Genomic DNA, 27,560 nt, shown 5'->3' with positions numbered 1-27,560 from the left:
TGGATGTGAAAAAAGACAACTGTTTGATAACAGGGAGAGACAGTGAGCAGAGTTGATTGAGTAGCGTGAGTCGTTGATTGGCTGGAATGTGGTTGGTTGTATTTTGGTGCACAGCCTGTGCTCCTAGTGTTTGTTTGACGTTTACGACCCCTGCGTTGTCTCCCGAGACCGGGTTTTTCCACAGTGTATTCAGGGGGAAGGCAGCTAGCGGATCAAGGAGAGATGCCTACCATTTGAGACAAAAATGAAATCTCGCTGAAACCATGCAGGAACTCATAGTGCACCTTTAAGATGGATTTTCATGGTTTATGGTGTTTTCCGTGTGGCGTTACATGTTCTACCTGCATCGGTGTGGGTTTCCTGTGAGTGCTCCAGTTTTTTCCCACAGTACTAACACAAGCAGATGAAGGTGAATTGGAGTAAGTTTTGCATATGTGTGTTTGTGTTAGCTGTGTGATGGACTGACAACCTGTCCAGGGTGTACACTGTCTCTCACCCAGTGGATGCTGGTATAGCCCTCAGTCCCTGATAACCATGAACTGTATAAACAGGTACAGACCACAAACAGTGGAAGAGATAGAGAGGACCTAAGTACCTGCAGTTCTACATGTTTACTTTGAGAAGTATTTCCTTCTATCCATGGTTGCTAAAGAGAAAAAAAATCTACTTACCCAGGCCATTCTCACAGTCTGTAAACTCCAAGGAATGAACAGCTCTGTCTACTCCATATGGACCCATTAGTGTCCTGGTAGAGATGGAGGGATGAGGAGGATTGAGAATAGAGGAAGCGAGAGACAGAAGAGACAGAAGAGCGGAGAAATTTAGTACATTGCCAACTTTAAGAGCTAAATCTACTTTTGTACGTGTTTTTCCTTCACAGATTAGACAATTCAGTTGCAAAGCTACTACTACTCTACTCTACTACTACTACTCCTAAATGTGAGAGAGTGCATGAGTGGGTTTGACTTTGTGATGAATACAGAGCCTTAAGCTTGATTTATGCTTCTGCTGAGGCTCCACACGGAGTGTTTTCCGTAGCTTGCGTAAGTGCCCTGAAGTTTAGACTGATGCGTTGGTGTGTGTGTCAATCTCTTTAAGAAAATAACAGGGCTGGCATGTGTGTGTGTGGTAGAGTGATGTGAGAGAGTGAAAGCGATTATCTTCAGAGTAGCGACTCTAGAGTCAAAGTGAACCAAAGTGTCTCCCCTGTTCTTTCTGACCATGGTGGGAAATCTATAGCAGGAAAAGTTAACCCTCTCCCCAATTTAATGCTGTTGATGGAGAAGGAGAACCAGGAAATGAGTAAATGCAACACTATCAAGCCACGGCCGAAATTAAAATATTTTATTTTACTTATTTATTTATTATAAATTATATTGTGCTTTGTTGGTATCATTTCTGCTAGAAATGTGCAGTATTAATTTAAATTGTAGTCTTAATTGATTTTTTCTTATGAAAAACAAAGACAAAAATAGTAAAAAGCATGCTAATGACTGTTGTAATTTTATGCAATGATGAAAAAAAAGGCAAAAATGAATGGGGGAAAAAACGCAAACAAACGTGTTCGGTTATTCGGTCATTCGGCCAAGAATGTTCATTTCTGTGCATCCCTAGTTTCGCTGTGTTTTAATGCTGCATTAGTCACAGAAAATGAGCCAAACAGCATGCTGGATCTGCCGCTGCAGTCCCTCCTCCTAACTCCCCGTTGCTCCAGGGGAAGTCTCCCGCTAACAGCTCAGTGTCCCTTCTATCCATTTTATTTCTATGGTACACCCACAAGAAATTTGACTCCGGTTTGCTGCCCTTGTACATAATACAGAATAGACATACAGCTAAAACAGTGAGTTGGACAGAGATTTAAAAAAAGAATTACTGCTGTGTACAGATAGAAATATGCATATAGAAAGTGTGTATATACGTACACATAAAGATAATAGTGCAATGGTGCAGAGTGCAATTTATGCTGGAATAAAATATAGAATGACATATATAAAAGGTTGCTTCTATTTACAAAGTAGGGGGACATGAAAGCCTATACAGCGTATGTTTAACAGGTATTTAACACTATAGTGTAGTGTCTATAATGTGAATTCATTGGCATTAAATGTTCGTCTGCCTTTTTTTTGTAGTGGTCCTATTCATATTTGTTCTCAAAGTGAACTGAATACCACACAATGTGGTTATGCTACATTTGAGGCAAATCATTTTTGACTGTTCGCCCGATTCATTTTGAAAGATGGATGGATTGAAAATCACATGACTCCTCCATATGCACTGTTAACATAAGAGCACCCCAACACTGAATGCTGGCTAGACAAATGTATGTTCAGCTTGCAGCGGTGTTGAATAAGAAGTGGTGGTGTGTGTGTGTGTATGCTGCCACCTCAGACACCATTTGCGTCAAAGAATGAAGCATCACTCTTTAGAATAGTCTTATTCCCGTGGCTTTCTGACAGCTTTCCCCCTACATATGTCAATCATCACATCTAATAAATATATTCACCTTTATATCTTCTAACTGAACATAACAGAGATACAGACTATTGGTTGGAATCTTTTTTGTTTAATTCTTGGAAGAATATGGAGTATATGGAGTTAGACTGTGCCAGTACTGAGCTAGCATTTACCTACAAGGATTATAGAATATGTGTGATTTTCAATGCGTTATGTTTCACACACGTCAAATATAATGTCTGTATATGACCTCATACTGTATTTAAAATAAATATGGCACAACATTTAATACAGATTGTATTGCTGTAAATGGTGTCCTAACTACTAGTTCTCATATGGAGCCAGTAGCAGTATTGGTAGTCTAATGTCTGAATATGACTTTATCTTGTTTGGTATAATGATCGTGTGTGTGTGTGTGTGTGTGTGTGTGTGTGTGTGTGTGTGTGTGTGTGTGTGTGTGTGTGTATATATATATATATATATATATATATATATATATATATATATATATATATATATATATATATATATATATATATATATATATATATATTGCTTAATACCAGGGACTCTCCTAAGTGGAATGCAGCCAGCATTAATGGTTTTGAATACACCTGTGCTTTTCCTACTATGACATATGCCGTGAAAAAAGGTCTATAAAGATATCGATATTTATATATTGATATACAGTAAGATCATACTTCACGTAGGGGGTAATGGTCGTAAATCGGAGATCACTAAATTGAATGTTGAGTCACTTTGTGCATACGCAAAGACAATGTCGGACTCAGTAGTTTTCTCTGGACCCCTGCCAAACCTGACCAATGATGAAATGTACAGCCGTACGTCATCCTTCCACCGCTGGTTGTCGGGGTGGTGCCCAGCTAATGATGTGGGCTATGTGAATAACTGGGGGGTGTTCTGGGGAAAGCCTGGTCTGATGGAGAGAGACGGCATTCATCCCACCTGGGATGGAGCCGCTCTCATATCAAAAAATCTGACCGAGTTTATCAGACATAAACCATGACAACCCAAGTTTGATATTAGTAATCAGGGGTGCAGTACTACGCGCCCCCCTGTGCTTCCGTTGGAGCAGTCACCCACTCATAGTCTAATAAGCACGGTGTATGTTCCCCGACTCAGATCGGTTAAATCAAAGGTAAACAAAAAATGCGCTATACTTAACAACCTAATTGGAATTAAAACGACTGCAACGATAGAACAAAATAGGAAAATAATGTGGACTATTAAATATTAGATCTCGGTCTTTTAAAGCATTATTGGTAAACGAGTTGATATCTGATAATAACATTGATTTATTTTGTCTTACTGAAACCTGGCTGGGCCATGAAGACTATGTTAGTCTAAATGAAGCCACTCCTCCCAGTCATATTAATACTCAAATTCCTACAGGCTCAGGCCGAGGAGGGGGAGTTGCAGCCATCTTTGATGCAAGCCTGTTAATTACTCCTAAACCTAAATTAAATTATAACTCCTTTGAAAGTCTTGTTCTTAATCTTCAACATCCAAAATGGAAAACATTACAACCAATTATATTCGTTGTTATTTACAGGGCTCCAGGTCCGTATTCTGAATTTTTATCTGAATTCTCAGAGTTTTTATCATGTTTAGTCCTTAAATCAGACCAAGTACTTATTGTAGGTGATTTTAATATCCATGTGGACGTTGACAATGATAGCCTTAGTACTGCTTTCAACTCATTACTGGATTCAATCGGTTTCAGTCAGAGTGTGCACAAGGCGACGCACTGTTTTAACCACACCCTCGACCTTGTGCTGGCATATGGTATTGAAATTGAGGATTTAATAATATTTCCGCAGAATTCGGTATTATCAGATCATTCTTTAATCACTTACAAATTCTTACTACCTGACTATATTAAATTTTATATTAGATAAAAGCTTCTACACTAGATGCCTATCTGACAGTGCTATAGCTAAATTTAAAGAAGATATTCCAACAGCATTCGACTCTATGTCATGCCTTAACATAACAGAGGACCTCTATGTTAACCTCAGTCCCTCTCAAATTGATACATTTGTAGACAGTGCTACGACTTGCCTACGGACGACCTTAGACTCCGTTGCTCCCCTGAAAAAGAAGATGATGAAGCAAAGGAAATTAGCACCTTGGTATAACTCCCAAACTCGCAAATTAAAACAAATCTCGCGAAACCTCGAATGTAAGTGGCGTTCCACAAAAGTGGAAGAATCCCGTTTGGATTGGCAAGAAAGTCTCAAAACCTATAGGAAGGCCCTAAGAAAGGCCAGATCAGACTATTACTCATCACTAATAGAAGAAAACAAGAACAACCCAAGGTTTCTTTTCAGCACTGTAGCCAGGCTGACAGATAGCCACAGCTCTACTGAGCCATCTATTCCTCTAGCTCTGAGTAGTGATGACTTCATGAGCTTCTTTAATGATAAAATTACAACAATTAGAGATAAAATCCGTCACCTTTTGCCCTCAACTTCTAACGGTTCACCTTTAAACGCAGAGTCGCTAGAAATAACGACTAGGCTCGACATATACTTAGACTGCTTTTATCCTATAGACCTTCAACAATTAATGTTAAAGATATCCTCAGCTAAGCCATCTACCTGTCTCTTAGACCCCATCCCAATGAGATTACTCAAAGAAGCGTTACCCTTGGTAAACACTTCATTACTAGATATGATCAATATGTCCTTATTAACAGGTTATGTACCTCAGTCATTTAAAGTAGCTTTGATAAAACCTCTTCTGAAAAAACCCACCCTCGATCCTGAGGTCTTAGCAAACTATAGACCTATATCTAACCTTCCCTTTCAATCCAACATCCTTGAGAAGGTGGTTGCTAATCAGTTATGTGATTTTCTACATAGCAATAGTTTATTTGATGACTTTCAATCAGGATTTAGAAAGCATCATAGCACAGAGACGGCACTGGTGAAAATTACTAACGACCTTTTAACTGCTGCAGACAAAGGACTTTCATCTCCATTCTTGTTTTACTAGATCTTAGTGCTGCATTTGACACTATTGACGATTCAATCCTGCTACAGAGATTGGAACACTTGGTTGGCATTAAAGGAATTGCTCTAAGCTGGTTTAGGTCCTATTTCTCTGATCAATCTCAATTTGTTAATGTTAATGATAAATCCTCCAAGTACGCTAAAGTTAGCCATGGAGTTCCTCAAGGTTCAGTGCTTGGACCAATTCTATTCTCCTTATATATGCTTCCTCTAGGCAATATTATTAGGAAACACTCAATTAACTTTCACTGTTATGCGGATGACACCCAATTAGACTTGTCAATCAAACCAGACGAAACCAGTCAGCTAGCTAAATTTCAAGCGTGCATTAAAGATATAAAATCCTGGATGACCTATAATTTTCTGATGTTAAACCCTAACAAAACTGAAGTTATTGTACTGGGACCTAAACACCTCAGAACCTCCTTATCTAAAGACATAGCTACTCTGGATGGTATTGCCCTGGCCTCCAGCACTACTGTCAGAAATTTGGCAGTTATTTTTGATCAGGTTATATCCTTTAATGTCAATCTAAAACAAACAAGAACAGCCTTTTTTCATCTTCGTAACATTGCCAAAATTAGGAATATCCTGTCTCAAAACGACACTGAAAAACTAGTCCATGCATTTGTTACGTCCAGGCTGGACTATTGTAATTCCCTACTGTCAGGTTGCTCAAATAAGTCCCTTAAGACTCTCCAGCTGATCCAGAATGCTGCAGCGCGTGTTCTCACAAGAACTAAGAAAAGAGATCATATTTCTCCTGTATTAGCTTCTCTGCACTGGCTTCCTGTTGAATCCAGGATTGAGTTTAAAATCCTTCTCTTGACCTACAAAGCTCTAAATGGTCTAGCACCATCATATCTAGAAGAGCTCCTAATACCCTATTGTCCCACTAGAGCACTGCGCTCCCAGAATGCAGAGTTACTGGTGGTACCTAGAGTCTCTAAAAGTAGAATGGGAGCAAGAGCCTTTAGTTATCAGGCTCCTCTCCTATGGAACCAGCTCCCAATCTGGGTTCGGGGGGCAGAAACTGTAATCGCTTTCAAGCAGGGGAAGAGTTCTAAGCCCGAAAAAGCTACCTCTCCTTATGACCTGTCTCTCTTAATTACGCTGTATAGTTACGCTGTTATAGTTCTAGACTGCCGGGGGACTTCCTTCCTTTGACACACTGAGCTGCTCTCTCCTCTCCCTTTCTATTACTATTACTATTACTATTTGTGTGTATCCCGTCCCAGGAATGATTGTTACTAATCCTAGCTTCTGGGGAGTTTACTCCCCGGAGTCCTTATGTTTTTTCCCCCAGCGTATTTCCTTGGAGAACGTTGGCACCAAGATCCTGGTTCCAGCTGTCGCCGTGGTCCTGCTGCACTCCCTGCCAAGCTCAGCGGTGCCATGCAATGTCATGCAGCTTCCTGCTGAACCCTGCTGCTTCCTGCTGAACCCTGCAGCTCCCCGCTACATCCAGTCACTGTTCCATTATTAATGTGACTATTATTGCCACTGTTCATCACACCCCCAACCGGCCCGTCAGACACCGCCTACCAAGAGCCTGGGTCTGTCCGAGGTTTCTTCCCAAGTATACTATCCATGGTACTGATGATTATTTATCTCAAATCTCATTGTGTTAATATTTTGTAAAAACACCAATAGTCAACCCTACAATATCGCCGCAATATCTGAATGCATTTGATCAAAAATCTTGTGATATTGGATTTTCTCCGTATTGCCCAGCTCTACTTCATAGAGATTCCTCAATGCAGCCGACTATGGCCACACCAGAATTCTCTTTCTCCTGGACCTCTCGGTGCTTCTGCAAAACAGCCTTGGGAAGGAACTTGTTTTGGTGGAACATGTAACAACAGAAAACTCAGATTGGACAGATAGTCTAGCTAGCTGTCTGGATTTACCCTGCAGAGATCTGAGGACCAGTTAACCATAGTCCTCAGAAATCCACCGGAGGTTAGAACGCCAACACAAAGAAAGAGGAAGGTGACGGACTGATGACACATGTTTTAAAACATTCTTTAGAGATACTCTCATAGTGAGTGAGAGCCCCGATTATGCTTTTTTGGATGTTCCCGTCTTTTGTTTGTTTGTGTGTGTATTAGTCACTGAGTGAGAAAGCCAGCCCAGTTCTTCCATACGCGCTGCCCATTGGTGCTGCCTGAGCGAGCTCAGACAGAGTGTTTCCATAGACAGTATATAAGAATGGACCAACAGGTCCCGTTGCTCTGGATGGAGACCAGTGGAGGATATTAGAAGCACTTTTCCGGTGAGCGCTGAGCGTTACTGCACAGCCTCCAACTGAGACAAACAGAGACGGAGAGCGTAGGTATATGTAAGGAGATAACATGGGCACAGGCTAATTATTGAAACCTAAAATGCTAGTTAACATCAGTAATTAAACTTAAACAGCTCATGTAAGTCGAAACTGCCTGCGAGCTTCTCCTGTACTATACGGTAATTCCTCTACTATGTGACCCAATCGTTGGCCTATTTTTATAAAAACGTCTGCTACGGAGCCATAACGTGAGGTACAAGGTAATGGAGCCTTTTATACATTGTTGTGTTTCTTTAGAAATAAACAATGGACAAATAGAGTCTTTAAACGCTTCAGATGTAAAGTTATTCACTGTCAAAGTCAATGGGATGCTAACGGGTGGGGTGATCATTTTGTAGCATCAAATGGCGCCATAGGAGGCTCGAGTTCTGAAGCGAAGCTTACCCCCAGCTCAACAAAGGTCCGTTTAAAAGATTTTCGTCAGATTTTGAGAGACTGTAGTCTCCTCATTCCGCTCGTCATTTCCGGGTGAGTCCTGACGGCCCTGCCGCCGACCGAACATGTCAGGTCGGCCAAAATGAACGCCGACAGCCCCCCAGACAGATGACGGCACGGGACACACCGAACAGATTTGAGTCACTGACCTCACCAGACTGTCCCACGGCCGATAATCGGCCTGGTGTGTCAGCACCCTTAAGTGTATTGTGGCAATAAAACCTTTTTCTGATTCTGATTTAATTATGATAAATTGGCTAAACACAAAGAAGAGCAAAGATTTCCTCCTGCATTCTTTTTCATTTTTATAAAGTTTGCGGTCTGGTTAGGCTTCAACTTACAAGTGGCATGTTGTTATCGTTGTAGTACACAGTACTGGCCACAACTTTGCTACATGTTGACAAACATTATTACATTAAGTACATTTTTTGTAAGTAATATTATTTTACTTTTTTTTGTATTTTTTTTTTTTTTTAAGATTAGGCTATTACACTTTAACTTTTCACTGTTTAAGGTTGTAGCCTATAGACCAAATTATTAAATCAGAAAATAAACGGCAGGCAATCGATAATCAATATGAACAACAGTTGCAGATATCATTACTTACAGCCCTTCATCTGTAAAAGCGCTAACTTCATATAAGACCATAACTCAGATGTAGCATGCAGTTTAAGCCTCCGAATTGCCATTATTTCGAAGGCAGACCAAACACAGCCGCTGCCGTTGCGCACGGCGCACGAGCGGCATAGAGGACCGAATGGATGGAGTCGGTCCTATTCAGAGGAACTTAACGAAATAACAGCGGGAAAAACCCCGCTCACGTGCTTTAAACCAGGTTGTTCTACCAACGTGTTGTCGATAAAGAATGCGTTCCTCTGAACACCCACATGTAAGACAATACACGTCGACTCTAAGCACCTCCATTTTAACCCCCACTACACGCAGCACCACGTTCACTTGCTTTTACCGAATGACCGAGTTTGCTATAGCTTTCCCCCCACAAACAGTAGCCTCTACGTTCCACTTGTTCTTCCATAAAAGAAGCCCTAAACATCACTCCAGCACCGCCGCCAAAACATTCACTTCAACAATTAGCAAAAGTAGGAAGACAGCAGCCAGGGTTTCCACCACAGACACCTTCAGCCAACACCCCCACACACACACACACACGTTTTTTTTTTTTACCTGCTAATGATGACAGCTCCTTTATACATGACTGAAAAGGTTGGCATTTTGACATTGGAGCCAGCTTCTCCGGTAGGACGGACGGTCGGTCGGTCGGAGCTTCCCCAGCCTTCAGCCTCCAGCCAGCAGCAACATGATGATGGGCTGTGTGGCTGTGTGGCTGTGTGTGTGTGTGTGTGTGTGTGTGTGTGTGCGTACGCAGGCAGCCTGTAACGCCAGTTAACCACACTGTCCGCTCCAAACGTATCCACCTTCACCCAGACATTTAATCTTTTACGTAACTAAAGTCGCCGAAAAAATGAAAAAGGTTTACCATGCAGCTGAGGCTTGAAATTATTTTCAGGCTTATCTCTCACACATCGACTCCCGGTAATTTTCCCTGCCTGTTGGACCACAGAGATATTTAGCCTATATTTGTTGCTTAAGTTGCATTGGCAGGAAAGAATATCCTCGGTAAAGCAAAGCAAGCCCCAAGATTATTGCTATGTTTGATGATAAGACATAATTTCCCCCAGTTACAGTTTTACAGAAATATTTTTGCCAGCTTGTAAATATAGGTGGGGTTGTTGGACATTGTTAGAATAGACAAATACACTTTGCTCCCTGGGGAAATTTGTCTTGGGCTTGCTTCACGACACAAATATCTAACAACTTGCAGGCATTTCTTTTTTTTTTTATTTAAACTTACATTTAAAAAAAAAAAGTGTTAAAAAAATAAAATAACACACAATAATAAATGACCTTATTATTACACTAAAGAAAATGTTGAGAATAAAATAATTTCTCTGCCAGCCCACTACACAGCCAAGGAGAATTTAAACGGAGCAGAATGGGTATAGATGCCTTTAAACACATGAATACATAAGTGCCCCGCTCTCCATTTAGAAAAGCAATTTTAATCCTCAGTTGACATGCATTACTTAGCATTGCCATTTGTCATTCAGGCCACTGAGCAGCAGAGTTTTTATTTTTTTTTATTTTTTCTGCCTGTCAAAACAATACCAGCATCGCTGTCACAGCTGGTAATAAAGATACACACTGCAAGTAGTGATGAGGGGTCAGAAGTACTAGGGCTGAGAGATAGGGAGAAAATCAGGTCTCACAATATTCTTGACCAAATACCTCAATATCAATATTGCGGAGATATTCTAGGGTTGACAGTTGGTGCTCTAACAAAATATCTTCACACTTAGATTTTAGATAAATAATCATCGGTAATGTGGACATAATGTCTAAGTGGGGAAAAGGCAAATAATAGAACAGCTAGAACAATCTGGTAAGTTCAGAAATGACATCGCTTTACTGTAATGCAGTCTTTAAAACCAGTAGAAGACAACACTTATGTCATATAACGATATCCAAAATTTAAGACGATATCTAGTCTCATATCACGATATGGATATAATATTGATATATTGCCCAGCCCTAACACGTACACACTGCCTTGTTTTAAAGGACCAGTGTGTAGGCTGTATGGGGGATCTAGCAGAACTGTAATGTAATATTTATTTCATAATGAAATGAGTCAACAAGGTAATTCATCTCGTCTCGGTGAAAGAGACAAACTTTAATTCAGAAGGTATACAGTTGTGTTTAGGAAGCCCCCATCACAGAGCCTTACAGACTTGTTTAATCCAGTTTAATGGCAATACAAGACGCGTTTCTTTCCCACCAAATGATAATGTGTTGCTCACCTACTTTAAATGGTGAATGTTAAGAATATAATTAACCTGTGTTAAGTGTTATATGATGGTCTAAATCAGGGGCCTCAAAGTCATTTTCACTAAGGGCCACACTAGAAAATAAGTATCATATCCAGGACCAGACATGTACAGTTTATTGACATGCTCTTATTTCATTGAAAAAGTAAAATATCTTTTTTTTTTTTTTTTTTTTTTTTGTGGCTTTTCTGCCTTTTTTGTTACTTTTCAATGTTTTTGTTGCTTTATTTTTACACTTTGGCCGCTTTTTTCGACTTCTGTCGCATTTTTGTTGACATAAAGCCCTACAAAAGTCAGCAAAAAAAAGTTCCTTAGCCGTCATATAATTTAGCAAATCAAGCAAAACAAAGATTCTATTTTTTTAAAGCAGGGTACCACACAGCCAACTCACAGCAACCTGTTCCACAGCCTGAATATTAAATCTCTCTGCTTCTGGAGGGTTTCGGAGTCTCAAAGTCGGAAAATGTGCCTAAATCTGCTTTGAGTGTCGCGTTATTACAGTGTGAACAACAGTTTCCCGTATTTTTGGTTTGGTGCGCAACAGGGCTAGACTAGGACAAAAAAAAATAAAAAAAATCGGCCCTGGCATTTTTGGCCCAGGCGGCCCACACCCAGAATGTGTCTGACCAATCACGGTCAGACACATTCCCTGCAGACAGTCCTCTTAAAATATGCGTGCATTCTATGATATGGGTTGCCTATGTGATCATTATGGATCCTTCAAGAGGGGTCTCAAGACTTATCTGTTGATCTTACACTTAAATAATGAATTCATTCTTAGAGTTATGATTTGTAAATTTATGGTATTTTTATTTTTTATTATTGATATTTGATACTGTATTGCCATTATTGTTATTATTACTATTTAGCTTAATATTGGCTTAGCAACTTTAAAAACTGTTTACTGTTAATTTTAACTATTGTAAGATTCATATTTTGTCGCTTTGGACACAAGTGTCCGCTAAATACAATAAACATAACCATAACCCTTCCCAAAAGCTACAATAAAGCTGAGAGTAGTATATGCCCTGGAAAAGAGCACCAATACAAGAGGAGCTAATTAAGCCATTCAAGGAACACTGATGCTTGTATCAACACTGATTTTATAGATCACAAAGGCTACCCAACAGGCTAACTGCTAGCATTTTCAATGTAAGCTTAAACAGTTAGGTTACCCGACAGCCACTAACTTTAATGTTACAGCCAAACTGCTTGTTGTCGTTATGACGTGACGCACGCGCACGCGCACGCGCACACGCACACATACACACACACACACACACACACACACACACACACAGCCTCCTTCTCTTCCTGAGATTCCCTGTTAATTTGCCTACTCCTTACCACAATGTCATCTACTCTCTCTTCCATCTTTTCCTCACTCGCTCCCATGGATTTGATTGGGTCAGGCCAGTGCCAATAAAGAAAATTAACCAATGGGCCACTGTAAGTTCCTTTATGGGCCGGCCCGGTCCAAAAAAAAAAAAAAAAGGCCTATTTATATCGGCGAGTCGGCCCAAAAGTGTGTCGGCCCACCGGGAAAATGCCCGGTATGCCAGATGGCCAGTCTAGCCCTGGTGCGCAACTAGAGGGGCCAAAATCTATTGCAAACCTAAATTGATATGCGGGCCGTATGAAAATTTGTGAGGGGCCGGGTTCGGCCGGCAGGCCTTGAGTTTCACACCTGTGGTCTAAATGCTGCTTCAGAACAAACACATTCTTAATCATCGGGCCGATTGCTTGTAGCTTTCTCCAGAACAACTGTACTTCGAAATAACTTGCTGAAGGACCCCAAAGCACTCGATAACCCAACTGACGGCCTGTACTGCTGTGCCCTGCAAAGGCAAAAGGCAGTAACTTCGTTTTTGGTCGAAGATAAGTTAATGATATTTTTGGGACATTCAAGACATCCTTGATCATGTGGATAATTATCTTGAGTCAGTTTCGTTGTTTTTTCAAGAAAATAATGGGTTGTCTCAACAGTAACTTTTAAAAGCCCAGGAGAAACCAAGGCAGAACACCATAACACTAGTAACTGCTCTTTGACTTTGTTTTGGAATGCTCAATTTTTGTTACGGTTGAGGATACTAAAAAGTACAGTAAATGGCTATAAGTAATTGTAAATCATTAGACATACCAGGCCATGATCACTACATTTTCTATACGTGTTACTTGAATGATTTTGTAAATGCTGATCAGCAACCAAATATTGATAATTTGGGAGTCACTGCCTTTTTGCCTTGGTGTGACCTTTCACTTTTTGCAGACAATACAAATGCAGAATACAGTAACTTCAAAATATAGGTCAAAAGTCAAGTTTGAGCTTAAGATTTCTTAAGTAGACACATTGCATCTAATTGCCAGATTCCCAGTGTCCTACCTATAATTCCTTTGGCTGGACAACTAACAAAAACTTTAAAGTCATTTTTCTCAGTTCCACACTCTGGCGAGTTAAGGTCTTTTGCCTTTGTAGGGCAGTACTGACTTTCTGTGTACTTGTACTTCAGAGGAAAACATACATTTAATTGACAGAGTAAGTTGACAGAGTCTTGGCGATGTGGCCTGGGCGGTAGAAGCAGGGAACCCCGGCCGAGCAGCACGCAGAGTGGCCGGAGAAATATGTGCAACAAAACGACGTGTTGGAGAGCCCCAACCTGTCGACACATGTTGCAGCACGGCTCAATCAGTCGCCACTCGGCTACGGCTCATCTAGAGATTTAGCGTGTCCCCTATTTCATCATTTGCATGTAGGGTAGACAGTAGTCTCTCATTGCCAGACCTTCCTCCATAGCGCTGCCACGGTGCCTCTGCAAAATAGCCTCGGGAAGGAACTTGTTTTGGTGGAACATGTGTACGTTCAAAAGTAGTTTTAGTCGTGGAACCGAAAACTCAGACTGGACAGATAGTCTAGCTAGCTGTCTGGATTTTACCCTGAAGAGCAGGTAACCATAGTCCTCACAAATCCACCGGAGTTTAGAACGCCAACACATTGGAAGTTGGAAGGGGACGACATCCGGGCGAAAATGAAGGACATCCAGCGGAATTTTCTGCGGCACCGGAGCAATAGATAGACAATAGCAAGACTTGGTAGACAGCATTGAGTTTTTGGTGGATGATCAGTTTTTGGTAAGACACCTGTAGCAGGTGAACCGCAATCAATGAGCCTTGTGGGGATTCAGCAACTGCGCATGTGTGGAGATTAACAGAGATATCCCGATTTATAGATAGATACAAAGTCAGCAGACAGTTTTACTTAATATGACAAACAAGAAAATATTTGAAAGTTACTTAATATTTCAATATATGCATTCTAATATCAGCTACTGGCAGCTTTAATGTATCAGCCAAAGCCAACAAACAAAACCTCTGGATGTGCTAAGTGTACTGTACTGTATGTCCATGCAGACTACACATTCATTTGGTACAAACACGAATGACCAACATTTTTACTATCAAGCTAAATACATGTGAACATTTCCTAGAATACCACACCAGCTCAGCGTAGCTTCATAATCCCTGGCACGCAGGCACAAACAACTATTTGCCAGTGAAGTTGGCGTAACCGACTGTGAAACAGCTGAAAACATACTGTACCTGGCAAAACCCAGAGGCCCTTTCAACCTTTGGAACATGCCTCGGTTTTTGTGGAAACGGCTGGATCTGATTCTAGTTAACATTGGCTCTGCTTACTCCCTCTCATGGTGCACTATGGCTGATAACGTAGAGTTCCCATTGATGAGGAGATGATAAGCTTATGGCAGAAGGATAATACACACAAATCCTTATAGCACAACAATGCGCTAATTATAGGCCTTTCATAAGAAGGCTACTCAATTACTCCAAAACAGTAAGCACAGATTACTACATTTCTCAAAGCTATCCACACAATAATATTTTAAAAAAATATATTTTACTTGCTCTGTATTCTAGAAATAGAGTTTTTATTTGGGGGAGTTGCTCACAGAAACCTTTGAAAAGATATGTTGACTAAACTGAAATGAATGACACCGTGTAAATGACTGCACTTTACTGCATCAGGTGGCAGGGTAAAAACATTTTTTCTAAATTAGCACATTTCCCACTGCTAAGGGTCAACCAGTTGTGTGTGGGTTCAAGGCTTGTATCATGCGGACGCGCCGACAGTTTTGTTGTCATCACTTAGAATTCCTCATGGAGGAGACAGAAACTACACACTATAGCTTTAATCACAATGTGTCCACAATCTGCCTTTACAGAGAGATTGTTCAGTATCGTGCTACAGTGCACATTAGTAGCAGTTCTGTCTATGGCTCCAGTGTTTCCCTTCATATAGTGGCGCAATGCTAGTGGCGTGCTTACAACTAGAGATTGTCCAATACTGCCTAAAACGCTGGTATCCGTATCGGGAAGGACTGGAGTTTATGCACCGATCCGATACCACGTAATAAAGCCCTAAAGAAAATCTACGTTAAAGTAGTTTATTTATGTCCTTTTTCTGTTATAACTGACTGTCAAACTGGAGAATAAAAGAAAGTTCTGTGGCATTCATTGTTTGTGTTTGTCCAAAAAGGTATCGAGCCATCTCTAATTACAACTGCAAAAGTGTTCCCACTGGCTAACTATTTGCTCTGCACTGTGCACAACCCGGGCCGTGGGAGGTCAGTGCTTAAGAAGTGTTAGGTCAATTTCCGGTTTCACCGGTCCAGTCCGGTGTACGAGGCCAAACCGGTGGGATTCTATGCTTACCCGTTTAACCAGCATTTGTCATTAGGACACCTTCTGGCAAATTAAAAAGAAGCCTACATTGGAAAACCTGTGCCGACGGCGTCACACCACTAAATCTAACTTGTATTGCAGGCAGTGTTGGGCAGCAACGTTACTAGTTGAACTACTATGCATTAGCATTGCTGTTTTCTGAATGAAATAGCTTTTCAGTAGCTAATGCTCTAACAATTCCAAGTTTTGCTGTACAATTAATTGTCTCAGAAATAATTGTGATTAACAATATAATTGTCTCTTTCAGTCAATTTAAAAAATTAATTATGTATTACTTTTTTTGAACAAATTAAAGTTTTGAATGAATTCCAGGATACATCTTTTGGTTATAGATCACTGCTTTTATATATATATATATATATATATATATATATATATATATATATATATATATATATATATATATATATATATATATATTGTACAGGAAACAGAATACATCACTGCCTCTATCTCTGCCACAAGAAAGTTTTAAAACACCAAACACAAGCACTGAATTGCCCAGTGTTGTGTGCCTATCTTAATACTGAATTAGATAGTTCATTCTGAATTGAATCACCACATGGAGCTTCTTCGTTTACTTGCTTTATTGTCCGAACACGATTATTACAGCCACGTGCCATCAGGCTATCCCCCTTGTTGTCCTCTCGTTACTTCCTGTTTATTAGACATGTGACCTATCTAATCCAACACATGACACCCCGGAGTTTGTTGAACTAGCACTGATGTCTTGCAAAAGCCCGACCAAGGTGGGGGCGGGTCACCGGCGATCAGCCGGCCAGCGTGACATGAACAGGAAGAGAGGCTCTGATTCTGACATCTCTCCATTTGTGCATGTATAAGGTCCTGTGTGTTTATTTCGGGCCTGTGTGCAACGTGTGCAATAACTAACAACAGAGTGAGAACATTTAATTTCCCCTTGCCTTGCTTGTATCACTTAATCTTAATCCTAAAGAGTTACATCCGAGAACAGAATTTGTTGTGGTATTTTGTTATGGAAATAGTCTTGAAAACAGACATGAAAAAGAATCGGGATTAAATCGTAATCATGCCTAAACATTTTTTTTTTTTTTTTTTAGGATATATTTGCCGTATCACCCACCCCTTCTAACAGAGACTGAGCTCTGGTCTATAGAGATGGAGAATGATGATGCGTTAATTGCCCATCAGCGCAAACAACATGATAAAGACGCTCTTGGGCGTCAGGCTTGGCGGCTATATGTCACTTTCAGTTTGTGTTGATTCTAACGGCTGCTTTGGACTACTGTAAAGCAAGAGTTTTTCCCACACCTGCTGTCGTAAAGGTCTTTTCTCTACCGTCCTGTATTACCCACTGTAGATTACTGAGTTAGCATTAACGGGAGGTCATGTAGATGAATGTTTTGCTCAGACAGAAAATCATTAATTTACAATAAGAGAATACCTTACAGATGCATCGTTGCATTTCAAGCGTTGCATACGGTAACTTAGCCTGGGTGTATCGGGAGCTAAACCGGGTATCACTGTCACTGTGTCACGAGCCAAAGCATATTAAGAGTTTGCTGTGGCAACCAACGTAGTAATAACTTAGATTAATATAGAGCATTTTTATGAAACCCACGGACACTTTACACATGGTACAGGGGACAAGAGAAAAGAAAATAAACCAACACAAACATAAAATAAATAAGTTATTTTATGACTGAAATAGACATATTACATACCTGAGGGCCAATTCGGGGTGGGCTTGGAATAATTTACAATCACGTAATCGTCTCCATCTGTTAAAGACCGAGTGTGACTTGCGTTATCGCCCGTTGTCTTTCTCTCTCCCTTTTAGCTTGTAGTTCTTTGTTTATTTCCTTTTTTTCCTGTGATGTTCCTGCCCAAGAATCAGCCATAACTTATTCAGATAACTTCTAAAATAAAATTGAAATACAATTAGGCCTATAGAAAGACATCTCCTGCTACCTTTTACCTGGCTGGATACTAACACTGGCTTTTCCGGTGTTACAATGAAATCTGTGACCCGTCAGAATGTGTAACTGTAGCGCCGTCTACCTGCTGCAAATAATTTTGTGACTTCACGGGAAAAACCGAACCTGGGCAGAGGCATTCATTAAAACTATTTTTACTATTTTTTTTGGGTCATTTTCTTTAATTCAAATATAGGGGTATACTTTGACTTTTGTAATTCATTCATTTAGGGTTTTTTTTTTTATAAACCAAACATGGCACATGAAAAACATTACTGTTTCCTCCTCCACACCAATGATTCCTCTAAAGCCAGGCCAATGTTCTGATGTTTACTCAGTGGTTGAGATTAGAAGAAGCTGGAGACGGTCCAGCCTCTTAACTAACCCGGCGGTCTTGTACAGACTCCAGACACCGGCTTTAGGAGCACTGATGTGAACTTTGCACTTGACCGCTTCTGAAAATGTCCTTGCATGTACCCCAACAAGGAAATGATTGGTGAAATTGGATGTAACTGAACACAGGTTTGAGAATAGCGAATACGAATCATGTCCATCCAGCAAATTCAGTTTAATTCCACGTCCTTGTGGTCTACAGCGCCACTAGAGATTATTGCCGACGCTCATCAAAGGTGCAAAGTAGACGAACATGACCAACTAGTCGGGTGTGAGAGGGAAATCATTTCAAATTCATCATCTTGGTCACGCAACACTTAAGACACCAACATGCCAATCCTTCTCTGAAATAATAGCACCAGGATGGACTCCCACAGCAGCAAACACACACACACCTGACACTTTACTGTACAGTACAATTCACTCCCTCCAGGGTTCGACCAATGTTGTTGTTAAAGATTATTGTTTAGGGCATTTTAGGCCTTTATTTCCACGGGACAGATGAAGACATGAAAGGGAACACAGAGGGGGAATGACATGCAGCAAAGGGCCACAGGTCGGAGTCAAACATATAAAGTAGACCTCTATATGTGTGCGCCTGCTCTACCAACTGAGCTAAGCCGGCCACCCAATGTTGCTGTTAGCTACGTTTGATCATTTGCCAAGAATCAAACATTTCCCATAATTCAGCTCGTGGTTTAAGGAGAAAGAGATGAGAAATGAGATGACTTTTCGTTTGCTTAACGACACGTGCAAAACTCATTACTCGCAACACAACTCTTCACACACACGTCTCAGAACAGGCTCAGTGCAGAGAAACCCTCAGAACAATCCTCACTGAGACAACACACACACCGTCACTCGGAGGAATCCTCACTGAGACAACACACACACCGTCACCCAGAATAGTAGTTTCTTTACAAAGAGTGACATTTTTTCACATGATTACAATGTTTTTTAAATTGAAGGTAAATAAGAAGGAATGAAAATCAGCAGTTTGCTTCAATATATATTTATTCACTATTTCTGTAGGAATTTACGTAATAACTAGAACAAAAGGTACGTAAGAGTAACAAAGCACGGTGGGGCTAATCCTGCCTCTCTCCAGCATCAGGCCACACGTTTTCATCATCATCCCATTGGATGTCCACTCTTGCCATGCACCTGCATCATCTATAAATACAAGTTACTGCAATGTGGTGTTTGCATTGCTTACACCTCCATGACTTTCTGAAAAACAGTAAGTGTGCAGTTTTACTGTAGTAAAGTTAGTGTTTTTCACTTTTTTTTATAGCTGTGTATGTGTACCTTTAGAAATCTGACCTGGACATGATGGTATCTGTTTACTGTTACTGTAACGCTACAGTGAATAATTGTTTCATTCTTGTTTGGTGTTTCTACTGTATATTTACAAAAAATGACTTTCTAATCTTTCCCTATATATTTAAAGTATGTGTGTGTATATACATATATAGTATGTGTTCACTAACAAGTCTAAAACAAGAAACCTGGACCCAGTGGAACACAGCTTTAAAGTTCCTCACGGTGACGGTCTACACTATAACCCTATCAGACATACATTACTGCCTTTTAAATCCAGAAATATTTTACAGAACTCATGAAGTTTTAATGATTAAAGGTGCTGTAGGTAGGATTGTGAAGACCCACGTCTTAGCCAAAGAATTTGAACATCGACAACTTCTCAGTCCCTCCCCCCCCCTCCTTTCTGCTAAAGTCCAAAACGGTCTCCTAAGCCCCTCCCCCCACAAGGAAGAATGAATGTGTGTGCCTGAGGAGTGACTGACACGCAGTTATACACCCCCCCTGGCCCTGACTGGTGCATCTGAACAGGGAGCGGTGGATTTTTGCAAATCGCACTACAGGCTGTAGATTTCTTTTTTGTATCATTTCATGTAGTTCTACTGGAACATAGGGTCAGTTTCAGCAAATATGACAGAAAGTTAGTTTTATAAGGCTTACCTAGTGCACCTTTTAACAAAGAGCCAAAGAAAATGCTGGAACTCATTTAGGTCTTAAACAGTTTTGCTTGCAGCTGTGATCAGGGGAACACGTGTACCGTATTACTTCAAAATACATGTATTTCCTTTTGTCCATACCTGAACTTCCTGCCTTCTTAATGGAACAAAAACACATTCATGTTCTTTGTCAAGATTATTCATGAATTGTATTTGTGAGAAAATCAAGGAAGATTTGCAGTTGTATACAGGGCAGTGGGCTGTTCCTTTCATCTTCCTGACAGCCTTTCAGAGAGACCTCTCTCTCTCTCTCTCTCTCTCTCTCTCTCTCTCTCTCTCTCTCTCTCTCTCTCTCTCTCTCTCTCTCTCTCTCTCTCTCTCTCTCTCTCTCTCTCTCTCTCTCTCTCTCTCTCTCTCTCTCTCTCTCTCTGGACTTTAAGCCTTACATCTATCAGCAGCTTCTTTTCTCTGCTATTGCAATTATTTGGGTTTGTTTGCATGTTTTTTTTTTCAAATGGAAAGCCAATGTTTAGGGTAAGCCACCGACATTCTTAAATGACCATTTGATTTGGGTGACTTGTGTTCACTCTGATCAGCTGCTGGATTACATAACATATGAAATCCTGCAATTTTTAAATCTAATACCTAGAGAAGCTTAGCAGTTCTTCAAAGCATCTTTGTAAGGCTTTAAAGAACTGAAGGGTGCCTTAAACCAGAACCCGAAAAACCTGAGAGCTGCAGGGTGTTGCCATATATTCACTGACTGTCAACGTGACTGTTTTTTGGTAATGTGCTTTGGGGTGCCAGGGTCTTAAAATATTTTATTATTTTTATTTTTAAGCGGATGAACACAATAAGTTTTATTTTTATCTTATCAGCTTTGTTTTGTGTCACAATCCCAATAAAAGTAATTATTTAAATGTAATTATAAAGTAGGTTGATTACTGATTTTGCTTTTCCCAAGCAAGATGAAAACAACATGCATATTTATCACCTTATAATATTGTTATGGGGAATGTGTTAAACAGTTGCGTTATGTGTTGTAGTAGCAGCACGTAGTAGCAAGGCAAGAACTCCTTTTATTCGGCTTTTTTGTTAGCCATGCTATACAATGCGCACAGCTTCAACTCTCTTTTTAACGTCACGACTCTTCTTCTCTGCTCTCAATGTCGGTTTTACAAAAAGGCCATTCTTAGGTACACTATTCAAATCAATTCAATTTTATTTATCGTATCAAATCATAACAAGAGTCATCTCGAGACACTTTACAGATAGTAGTGCCTCCTAGTAGTGGGTTGTTAGGCTACAGCATTCAGACATATGTAGGTATATATGGGTCAGCACGCCACCCAGTCCGTAGTCTGATGCATCTGTCATCACAAAGGTTAGCCCGACGGGTAGAGCTGGGCGACATGGATATGAATATATCAATGTTGATATTGCGGCAATATTGCAGGGTTGACAATTTGGGCTTTCACAAAGTATTTACACAATGAGATTTTAGTTAAATAATCATCAATAATGTGGATACAATGAATAAGTGAGTAAAGGCAAATATTAGAACAGCCAGAACAGTCTAGTAAGTAAAAAGAATTACATAAATTCACTGTAATTCAGCTTTTAAAAACCAGTTAAAGACAACGCTTATGTCATTTTATGATATTAAAATATCCAAAATCCAAGACAATATCTAGTCTCATGTTGTCGATATATTGCCGAGCCTTACCGGAGGGATCAAATAGTGAAAGCACTGGACTATCAACTAGCAACAGTTTCGGTTTATTACAACTGCGGTCCACATCCACGGTCCATTTAAAGCCAGAGTCTCTAACAACTTGGATGCATCTAACTGTGCTCAGATCTGAGAGGACTTCTCCGTCTGATCAAAATACTACTACTACCCTACAGACATCATCTTCAATCTTCCTAATCCCGAATTGGATTATCTCACCCAATTGAAAGTTGTGAGGGCTCTACCTGTTGACCCTTACTTTCTTTTCTGCTAGACCGGCTAGGTTGGCTAGCCAACGTCACCACAAGCTGTTAATGACGCCTCCTGTATGGTCGGGGCTTGCAGCGGTTAAATCTGAACCTCAATTCACCACATCCAGTTTGACCTGGATCTGCTACTGGATCTCCATCCAGTGCTACTGAAAGGTATTATTTTGATAGCCTCCCTGCTGTCCTGCTGCGGTTAGCCTCTGCTGCTAGGACCGCTGCCCTTCAGATAGCTACTCTGCCTTTGGGTACCCAGTTCGTGGACACCGGCTCAGCTTACCATAAGTCAGAAATCATAATTATTGGCCCAGTTACCCTTACCCACAAAAGGATTTCACACTCAACATTGATGGCTCCATAGTTTTCCCCATCCATCCAAATCCGCAACCTTGGAGTGACCTCACCCTCTTGTTCCTGCCCCATGTCAACCTCATTATCAAAACAGCCTTCTTCCACCTCTGCAACATTGCCCCCTCTGGCCCTCACTGTCACTTACTGCTTACTTACTACCCAGTCCTTCATTACCTCCACTGGCTCCCGGGTAAACACATGATACATTTCAAGATAATTTTTCTTTTTTTATTTAGGACAAAGCACATCAATATCAACATTTCTGTAAATGCGCCAATGTTGCAAGGATTTATGGTGGGAGAAAACCGGAGCACCCAGAGGAAACCCACGCAAAGGCTAGGAGGACATGCAAACTCCACACTGAAAGGCCCTGCCCAGACCGGTGATCCAACTCCGCAGTGCCAACTTGCTGTGAGGCAGAAGTGCTAACCACTGGGCCACAGTGCCGCCCTACCCAACACCTCAACAAGGCCCTCAAAAACCTGGCTCCCCACCTACCACTGACCTTCTCAACCTGCTAAAAATCGCCAGGACCAAGTGGCGAACCTTGGATGACCACCACTCTCTGGAACTCGTTAAAAAAAACCAAATCAAAAATTCCCCCACACTGTCACCATTAAAAAAAAAACTAAAATTATTATTAATATTGTTGTTAGTATCCCTCAGTAGTGCCCACATCAGCTCCACCATTGTAGCGAATGCATGTTATGCCCCTCCTGAGAAGGTCCGGCAACAATCACATTGTCGAGATAGTTGTGTACTCCAGTTGGACCTTTAGCACTTTTTCCATCATATTTTGGAAAGCGGATAGGGAAAGCCATATGGGACCTTTGCGTGTAATAAAGGCAAAATGGTATGCTCAGGCCAAGTCTATGGTAGAAAACACTGAAGCACCCCTCACTCAAACACTCCTCCATGTGAGGCAGCAGGTGACTATCAGCGATGATGGCCTTGGCTCACAAATACCTAGTTGAGGTTTATCTTCCAGCCTTGTCCTAACCATCTTTGGGTAAACCCAAGGCAAGACAACAATCCATTTCATTTTTTTTTCCTTCAGCAGCATGACAAGTTCATCAGGGACTGCTTGACATAAAGCAGAGTGGCCATGCATACGATAACATGATGTTATGTTGGGACTCATTTAATTATATTGCTCACATGCCTAAAGTGTTTATCTGGATATTAATTTATTTGTCCATGCAGTTGGCATGAATGAGAGATGAGGGAGACAGCTGGTGTAATTATTAGTGTGGTTGGGGTTGTATTTTAACCTTTTTTATGCCCGAGTTGCACTGCAAAGGACAACATGTTTTAAGTGACCAATGTGCCATGAGACTAAGCTCTTAGCAATGTAAAAGCATCAGCAGAGGAAAATAAATAAATGTTAAAAGCAGTATCTGGCTAAGTGGGAATTAACTGCCAACTCTGCAGTTCTATGCAGAGTTGCCTCTTTAAGCTAATTGCTCTGACAGTATGATATTACAGTATCATTGTTTTATTGTATTTAATACATAAGAGTGGAAGACCGTAGCCTCGTGCAACCGTCCTGATCTCGCGAGCTCCAGTTTTCCACTCGCAGATCAGTCTGGCATCTTGAGGTAGAGAAAATTTGGAGCCGTTAGCCAAACGACCGGGCCAATCAGCGTTGGTTTTGAGGCGGGTTAGGTGGTGATAGACAGATGTTTATCCAATCAGCTAACCAGTATTTTCAGACAGCGGTAGCCCTAATTCTGTTAGCCGCTCACTAATGCTTTTTTTCCCTTGGATCCTTCTTTTGGAATATGGTCCGGGAACCTGAAATGGTGTCTTTTATTCCTAAATTCTCGTTACACAAACGGCAAATATCCTTTACAGACATGTTGCTTGCTTGCTGAGCTAACGAGCTATGCTTTGCCTGCAGCAGCAGGGGCGGGCTTGTGGTTGTATTTTCATACACTTCGTGGATCTGATTGGTTGATTTGGCCCGTCTATCACCAACATAGGCGATAGACAGATGGTTCATCCAATCAGCTAACCAGTATTTTCCCCCCTTCCCAAAAGTTCTCCAACGGAAAGTTCCCAGATAGATATGACGAGCAAATGTGAAGCAATCCATCTGACGGAGTCAGGTTAGGAAGACAGCTCCTTACAATGGACGTCACTTTGCTCAATCAATTAGTTAAGTGATTTTGGCTGAATAATTAAAATAAATATCTCCCTGCTGGTGGGTTCACGGTCTAATTTTCAAGATGTAAAGCTTTAGTGCGTAACTTTTTGATATTAATGAACGTCCATTACATTCAAGCCATTGCCAAATGAGTTGCTACAAAACTAATAAAGACTACCAGCTCCACACAACTCCCTCTGTATTTCTCAGTATGACTATGTTCAGAAAATTGTGGCGTCCGAAGACTTTCCAGTGAAGATAATGAGCTCTTCTGAAGAGCCCATCATGTTTTCCTAATCCTCTGTGCCTCCTTGGTTATAGGCAACAGCGTGGAGGAATGGTGGGGGTGGTGCGCGATCACATAAGGCTTGTATCATGTGGACGTGCCGGCAGTGTTGTTGTCATTACTTAGAATTCCTCATGGGGGAGACAGAAACTACGCACTATAGCTTTAAGAGTTTTTAAGAGCCAAAATGCATTTTAGTCACGACCTATGTTGCCTTCAAATGATCAGTCCTGGTTGATCTGGGGATCTGGTGGAAACGGCAAGAGTGTTTCATGTCAGAAAGTCAATGTTAGAAATGAAAGTGATTGGACCGCTGGGGGCAGCATCCCGCCTTGAGTGAACTGAGTGAACTACTCTGGGAATTCCTTGTGCATGTCTGCTTTTTGAATACCATGTGGAAAAAGCTAACCCTAAACAAATATATTGAATGGCTAATGGTGAAAAAATACTCCCCATAAAAGTGCCCTTGAATGAACCAACAATGGTGCATCTGCTGTGTAGCCTATTATCATGATGATAACATAACTTTGACAATCAAAAATATGGGTAAGTCAACTATGATGGACTGGTCTATTTTAACCAACTTTTAAGTCTCTGCTACATGATAATGCGCGCTTGGACTGACTAGCAGGGCTGCTACCAACAGCCTGTGTCATGAGTATACAGAGGCTGGGACGTCCTACATAGGCTTCTGTAAAGACTGCGGTGTACCAACACACACAGACGTGAGTTATAACAATGTCAACCCCTGGTTCACAGTTAAGCTCAGACAGCTAAGGTTGGAAAAAGGAAGCAGCATTCAGGAGCCTGGAGAAGGACAGGTTAAAAGAGGCACACATTTAAAATAAAGTTTAGTAAGGTGATAGATTAGTTTTAGTTTATTGGTTTATTTGTCAGGGACATGCACAGTTCAAGCCCTGTACCAGAGTTAGCTATACAGCTAATTTACATGTGTGGTCCCTGGGCAATGGGGATAAAAGGACAATATGGACAATACAGACAATACTATCAAAGCAGATAAAAACTTAACAACAACAACATATTGATAGGTGAAATAATCAAGCCTGCATGTACTCAAATGTATTTCCATATTTCATATGTTCTATAATGTGTTATTATGATTGAGGGAGGAGGTTACAGGAAGGCAAAGAGGCCCCTATGCGTGCGATGGTGACATCTGGTTCAGATGTTTAAGTTGATAATAAATTAGAGTAACTGATTGAGGAACTAAGTGACTAACTGATTGAGTAACAAATAGCTTTTTGAGGGTCTACAGGATGCTTGAGTCTATTAGAGTAGGGGGACCTGTCACTATTAGGATAATATCATGGATGAGGGTTTCCAGATGTGAGTTTCAGAATCTATAAGACTGTAAGTTTGATCCGAAGTTCGAAGAGAGCACTTGGGTCTGTGCAACAGTGCATGGCTAGGTGTTCTTCCTCATGAGAATCTTGTTCAATATTGAATAAAGCTGCCTATAATCTGAAATCATCGGAGTCGTCATCTTTGAGCATCTCCATCATCCATTTCCAGAGAGTTCCATCTCTCAGTTGGCGTCACGAACCAAGTGCAGCAACAGCAAGAAAGGTGAACAGATGTTTTATTCTGTATGGAATGAAGGATTTGCTCCCCTTTTTATTGTGGAGTCTGTAAAGAACTGGTGTGAGGAATGGAAAGTTGATGGAGACATGATTGGTTGTGAATTGATAATTGGGTGATACTAAAATGCATGTTTAAATTCCAAAATGTTTTAAGAGCGTTGAATTGTTGACAGCGATGTGCCTTCATCAAATCTAACCTGTGAAGATTCTGTGTGAGATTGTAGTGAAGATTCTGAGAGAGAAAAAAGAAAGAAAAGTAACAGCTGTGAGACCAGCGGAGAGAAGGTACAGAGCAGAGTCGAGCAATGAATGTGTTGAGTTTATGACGACGGAGAGACGTCGGAGGTAGGTTATTTTGAGAGCCATGTAGACAGTGGATAGCAGACAGGGGAGTTGTGTGAGTGTTTAGTTAGTTACACAGGACACAGAGAGAGAGGAGTTTAAATTTGACTTTGATGACGGGACAGAGCCGGTAAAACTTCACACTGAATACAAACGACTTTGATTTCGGATTGTGGTGCAGCGAATGCTTGTTTGTCAGTCTTTTGTCTTGTCTTGCTTTATTTGTTGTAAGTCTGCAATTTAACAATGGGTCAAAATCATAGTAAAACTGTCAGACACTAACATTACAGAGGAAAACAGAGCATGATTTACCTAGGAAACAGAGAAAAATTGTTAAGGAATGGTTGAAGACAAACCCAGAAGCAGATGTTTCAAAACCAATAGAAGATATGACACTGAGAGAATGGATTTTAAATAAATTAGGGATTTTTTATGTTGAACCCTTTCTGACAGAGTTAAATAAGTGCTCTGATTTTGCTTACCCTCTTGAAGGAAGTTTTCAGAAAAAGGATTTGGATTTGATTAGGGAATATTTAGTTGATAAGGTAAAAGTAGCCGATTCAACATGGGATATGTCTTA

At 40.7% G+C, this 27,560-nt stretch overlaps 1 protein-coding gene across 1 annotated transcript in view; it reads right to left on the bottom strand.

Annotated features, from left to right (window-relative positions):
* si:dkeyp-72e1.9 (syntaxin-binding protein 4) overlaps positions 1–27,560 on the bottom strand; it is a 115,361-nt gene that overhangs the window by 60,924 nt on the left and 26,877 nt on the right. The window contains exon 2 of the mRNA XM_028600453.1: positions 672–745. Within this exon, the coding sequence (XP_028456254.1) occupies positions 672–745 (74 nt within the window). The remainder of the gene's footprint in view (positions 1–671; positions 746–27,560) is intronic.

This window comes from Perca flavescens, chromosome 15 (assembly GCF_004354835.1).
Source record: "Perca flavescens isolate YP-PL-M2 chromosome 15, PFLA_1.0, whole genome shotgun sequence".
Classification (NCBI taxonomy): Eukaryota; Metazoa; Chordata; class Actinopteri; order Perciformes; family Percidae; genus Perca; species Perca flavescens.
The sequence above is the reverse complement of the archived record's forward strand: the minus strand, read 5'-3'. Positions and strand labels throughout refer to the sequence as shown.